The 5,851-nt window shown below is 33.5% G+C and overlaps 1 protein-coding gene across 1 annotated transcript; it reads left to right on the top strand.

Moving 5' to 3' along the window:
• The first annotated feature begins 1,110 nt into the window (after window positions 1-1,110).
• LOC139520166 (universal stress protein YxiE-like) lies at window positions 1,111-5,087 on the top strand. Its single transcript, XM_071312635.1, has 4 exons — window positions 1,111-1,271; window positions 1,566-1,649; window positions 3,097-3,206; window positions 4,729-5,087. Exons 1-4 carry the CDS (start codon window positions 1,190-1,192, stop codon window positions 4,921-4,923), a joined length of 471 nt encoding a protein of 156 aa, XP_071168736.1. The 5' UTR covers window positions 1,111-1,189; the 3' UTR covers window positions 4,924-5,087.
• The last annotated feature ends 764 nt before the right edge of the window (window positions 5,088-5,851 follow it).

The following is a 5,851-nucleotide window of genomic DNA, read 5'->3' as shown; positions in this document are numbered from 1 at the left end:
CAGTTAATCTCTGCTTATCATTTTTTTGTTTTGTTGCTTTATTTTCAGCATGGCAAATTTATTCTAATATCTTTACTATAGTGCTTCTGCTGCTTTTGTGCTAATTTTAGAAACTTAATGTGCTTTTATGCTTTTTATGTGCAAACCATTTCATTTGTGCTTTTGTGTTTTTATCTCATAATTGCATGTACCAGTATGTGTTAAACTTGTAAGATGCTTAAAGAACTTTTGTGCTGCATGTTTATATACTGATTGAACTCTTGCTTTATATGTTTAATGTTGTGTGCATGACTCGATATGTATGTTTTGTTTTATTTGTTGTTATGTCGGTTTTAAAAGCTCTTCAGAGCTTATGTTTGTAATTGCTTGCTTATACCGACTCTAAATAAAGCTTTATGTCTTATGTCTTATGTCTTATGTTATTTACTGTCGTAGATTCCAATTATAGAGGGACATTTATATTTTCGTGTATATTAAAAGTATTTTGTGTTTATCTTTTAAAACAAAAAAGTTATGTCTTTCTTTCGAAAGAAAAATACGGCCACAAATCCGAATTTTGAGCAAATATACAAAATTTCGACCTCATTTAACTCAAAAAGTAGCACATGAAGGTATATTTTTTATTACATATTTGATTTATTCAGGCAAAAAATAGCCTATATGGAAATTTTCATCAAACTGTAAATACAGGATCAAAACTGTATCGTATGCCCTTAAAGGTTTAGGAACTTTTTAAGTGCGAACTTTTTCATTTGCAGTGAATATAAAGTGACACCTTACAGCTGGACTAAAAAAAGGGGAGGGGACTTAAACTTTTGTTATTGGTAAAAATTAGTCTGGAGTTAGACATTTTCCATTTTCCATTTCATTTTGATTTTACCCAAAATGTAAGGGGTTAAAACATACTTTTGAACCCCACCACTTTTAAATGTCTGGTTAATGATTTTATTCCTTTCCAAAACAAAATCTCCTTAGACCTATTATATATGCTAGGGACTTTAGTGTCACGTACTATATGGATACACGATATAAATAAACAAGAGATTATAATAAGTATTTATTTATAGTTTTTAAATACCAATCAATCTTATGTAAGATACACGTCTATTCGATTAACAGATCTTATTTTTAGACCTTCACACTTGACCTACTGGTCGTATAAACATTTCGGAAACTTTTTAATTTGACAATGGCCGAAGGGGCAGAAACTGCAAAAAGGATCGCTGTTGTGGCGATGGATGGGAGTAAACATTCAGATATAGCCTTGAATTGTAAGTTTTATAAACATTGATTGTAGTTAATAATAAAATGCAACGTAAATAAATCAAAACAAAGTTCATTATTTGCGTCGTTTTTTCGTTGAACTTGAAACATTCTAGAACACGCAAGATATATTATGCGTTCATAATATATGATCATAGACAAACATAATATTGTCGAAAGGGGGAACGAAAGCTTTGAAAATTTGGGCACATTTAAAATAATTATTCAAAAGTGTACATAAAGAGTGACCTTCGTAACCTATAACTGTTAGATAAAAAAATATATCTATTTTCTTTTTATAGTTTACGTGCAAAATGTTTACAAAGAAAATGATGAGGTCATAGCGATGTACTGCGTTCACCACAAGGCACAACACAAATATGAGTGTAAGTTGATATCTCTTATACAAATAAGTTGGTATGGTTAACACATTATTAGTTAGTAGATAAGTGGGTGTATTGCATATAAAGAGCAGCATAATTTGCCTTTATCTCTGTCTTCTTAAATTTGCGCAACAGCTTGCCGGCCACAAAGAATAAAAGGATGTGATAGAATGAAATTCAAAACAGTGTGGCTGTGGCCATTGATTGACACATTAAATTCATCCATTGACTGGGACAATTTATGTGAACGTTTGTATGTAACGACCATTGCTCACTGTGTTCTTTTTAAAGACACTGGGGTTCGTGTTGTTTATTCTTTAGTTTTCTATGTTGTGTCGTGTGTGCTGTTGTTTGTTTGTCTTTTTCATTTTTAGCCATGGCGTTGTCAGTTTGTTTTAGATTTATGAGTTTGACTGTCCCTTTGGTATCGTTCGTCCCTCTTTTAAACTATGGGGTCACCAAAGGTTCTCAACACCTTAATAAAGTAATTCGAAAAAAATAATCAGAAATAACACGATGTTTTGATTTATATCAATTATATAAATCAAAACATAAAGTTTATTTCTGATTAATTTTTCGAATTATTTTATAATTAAAGGCGTTAAGAAACCTTGGTGACCCCACAGTTTAAATGTTTATCGTAGGTACGTCGTGAACAGTGGTCGTTACAGACAAACGTTCACGTAAATTGTCCCAGTCAATGGATGAATTTAATGTGTCAATCAATGGCCACAGCCACACTGTTTTGAATTTCATTCTATATGATTGTCAATGGTTTTGTAAGCATAATATGTTTCACGACCAGTTTTGTTCTGACAAACCAAATAAATAATTCCAATGATTTAAACGTAAGTTGAATAAATGATTTTTGAAACTATGTTTTTACTGCTCGTGAAATTAAATTATCCAATGCTGGTTATATAATTTATTAAATAGCGCGCATTAAACAACTGAAAAGTTGCCAATCGACATGAGCGAATGTTTCTAGACTAGTCTTCATACTCAGGCCATCTTCTCTAGCCAATGTCATGGGGAGCGAATCGTAAGGTTATGTCTTTGTTCTTGTTAACTTCATGTTTTGAATGTATACTTTTAAAACTAACTTTATTTAATCAACCAAAACAATTTTAAATTGCAAAGAGGCATATGTCTTAACGACCTCTTTCTGATACCAGAAAGATGAACTGCAGTTAACTTACAGACCGCGGGCTGCATTCACACGCTTCCGGACCCTAATGTGTAAAATCTGTATTTGGCCCAATTGTACAAGAAGACCACTGTGCTTCACTCTTGTATAATTTACGGTACGTGGGGATCAAAATTTAATTTACTACTATTCAAATATTTCGGTATTGAGACTCAAAATGAAGATCCTCATTATGAATGATACTTATAGTGATGACTGTTAAATAATTTTTATTTTTTCGTTTCTTTAATTTTACCTTTACAGCTAAGTGGATGCCGGTTGATCCTAATATTATTGTCCACAAATACCACGAAGAAACAGCCAAAGGAGAAGCAATATGCAAAGGGATCAAAGAAAAACTTGATGCATACCAAGTAAATGTTTTATGAAACGAATATTGATCAATATTGACTGTTGTGCAGAAAATAATTATGTTATTATGAAAGGCAACTTGGGGTCAAATGATCTCAAATGTTAATGGAATCTGCTACAGTTAATTAAATGACAAACAACCATCAAAATACATCTTCTATTATACATAGAAGTAAGGAAAGGTGGCATTTTGCCATGAGAAATATATCCACCAGAGTTCAAATTAGTGGAAATAAGCAAATTATTATAGGTCACTCGACAGCCTTCAACAATGAGAAAACCCATACCGTATAGTAGTATATTCGCTTATGTGTAAAACTTAAAGTAGATTTTTCGCCGCGATATAGCCTTGTTGTGCTAATGCGGCGTAAAGCAACCAACCATCAATCAATATAAAGTAGATTTTTCGCCGCGATATAGCCTTGTTGTGCTAATGCAGCGTAAAGCAACCAACGATCAATCAATAAAGTAGATTTTTCGCCGCGATATAGCCTTGTTGTGCTAATGCGGCGTAAAGCAACCAACCATCAATCAATATAAAGTAGATTTTTCGCCGCGATATAGCCTTGTTGTGCTAATGCGGCGTAAAGCAAACAACCATTAATCAATATAAAGTAGATTTTTCGCCGCGATATAGCCTTGTTGTGCTAATGCGGCGTAAAGCAACCAACCATCAATCAATAAAGTAGATTTTTCGCCGCGATATAGCCTTGTTGTGCTAATGCGGCGTAAAGCAACCAACGATCAATCAATAAAGTAGATTTTTCGCCGCGATATAGCCTTGTTGTGCTAATGCGGCGTAAAGCAACCAACGATCAATCAATAAAGTAGATTTTTCGCCGCGATATAGCCTTGTTGTGCTAATGCGGCGTAAAGCAACCAACCATCAATCAATAAAGTAGATTTTTCGCCGCGATATAGCCTTGTTGTGCTAATGCGGCGTAAAGCAACCAACAATCAATCAATAAAGTAGATTTTTGTTTAGTTAAAAGTTTGGTACCAATTCAGAAAAAAAAATCATACAATAACGAAATGGTTAGCGTGGGAGTAATACATATTGGAGTCGACCGATAAAATAAAACTATGTTTTTAACTTTAATATTGTTTCTGTACATCCGCTTTATGTAGTCTTTCTGATTTTTTATTAAACTGCAGACCAAACCTCTACTTCCCTTTTTAGGCAATTTCTTACTTTGGTTGTACCCTGCCGGCTCACTTCCCTATTTGGGTATCATTAATCCGCCACTGGCGTATAGAAATGTTTAAAGGGAGTTAAGAATCAGTTAACGAATTGACGTGTCTTAATTCCTCTCTAAGTACTCAGTGGCGGATCCAGAAATTTTCATAAGTGGGGGCCCACTGACTGACCTAAGAGGGGGCCCGCTCCGGTCACGCTTCAGTGATTTCCTATATAAGCAACCAATTTTTTCCCCAAAAAGGGCCCCCCCCCTAAATCCGCCTCTGGTACTGTGTGGACTATATTTTTTTTAGCCAAGAATAATTGTTTTAACCGTATTGTTTTAGGTTGGTGGGAAGGTGATGCAATTGGAAGGAGGAGATCCTGGTCACACCATAATGAACAAAATCGAAGAACTTGGAGCAAGTCTGGTTGTTGTCGGTTCCCGAGGTCACGGCACACTCAGACGGAAGATTTTGGGAAGTGTTAGTGAATACATTCTTCACCACTCGCCAGTCCCTGTGTTCATAAGTCGCCATTGAAGAACCACCCACGTTCTTTGGTTCATAATAATGATTCAATTCAATATGGTAGCTGAAAATTTGAGATAATGTCTTTAAAAGTTAATATATGTGTATGTGATAGCTTTGATAGAGCGACTGGGTAGATTTAGACAGATCCGTTTTGAAACAAATTTTGACTATAATATATTTGTTCAAATTTCCTTTCTATTTTATTTACCCGGACCGATGTCTATAGTTCTAACTTAGATCACTAATGTGTAAATTGTGTTAAAATACATCAAAAATGTATATCATTTTCTTTTTCAGTGTATTTAAATTCTTTCGATTTTGTCCGTCATTTAGGGCATTTCAAAATGTCATTTAAGATCATAAAATGCGCCCGATTGTGGAACCATAGTTAAATATAGATATTATACAGAGAGATTAATGTGAATTTGATTTCTTTCGTTTCTACTACATACTGCTCATATTTTACATGTATGCAGATTAGATAACATTAATATCACTAGATTTTCTCTATATTATTGAACTTAATGTTTGTTATTGTAATGCACTTTTTTGCATTTGAAGAGTAGCCCGATAAAATAAAATTTCTCAATGTAACTGAAATAGTTTACTGTCATTTGCATTTATATTTATCTCCCCGTTACTGATAGGTTGTCAGGTGGAATTTTCGAAAATTCATAAATATTTAAAAAAATTCTAATTAAATATTTCATGGAAGGGCGGACTAAAAAAAATCAGTGGTTGGAGGCTATAAACCCTAATTATCATACACAAAATAGGATTTTTTTTTCAAAGATATGCATTTTTACCATCAACTTAAAAGACTCGTCAAGTACTTTTAGTAAAAAAAAAAATAGCTACTCTGTTTTTGTGATTCATTAGAAAGGTATTTCACTTGACCCATATATTTCATCTTTTAGTACTATGATTTTTTTATGTC

Source organism: Mytilus edulis, chromosome 4, assembly GCF_963676685.1.
Source record: "Mytilus edulis chromosome 4, xbMytEdul2.2, whole genome shotgun sequence".
Classification (NCBI taxonomy): Eukaryota; Metazoa; Mollusca; class Bivalvia; order Mytilida; family Mytilidae; genus Mytilus; species Mytilus edulis.
This window is presented reverse-complemented; position numbering and strand designations above follow the sequence as displayed.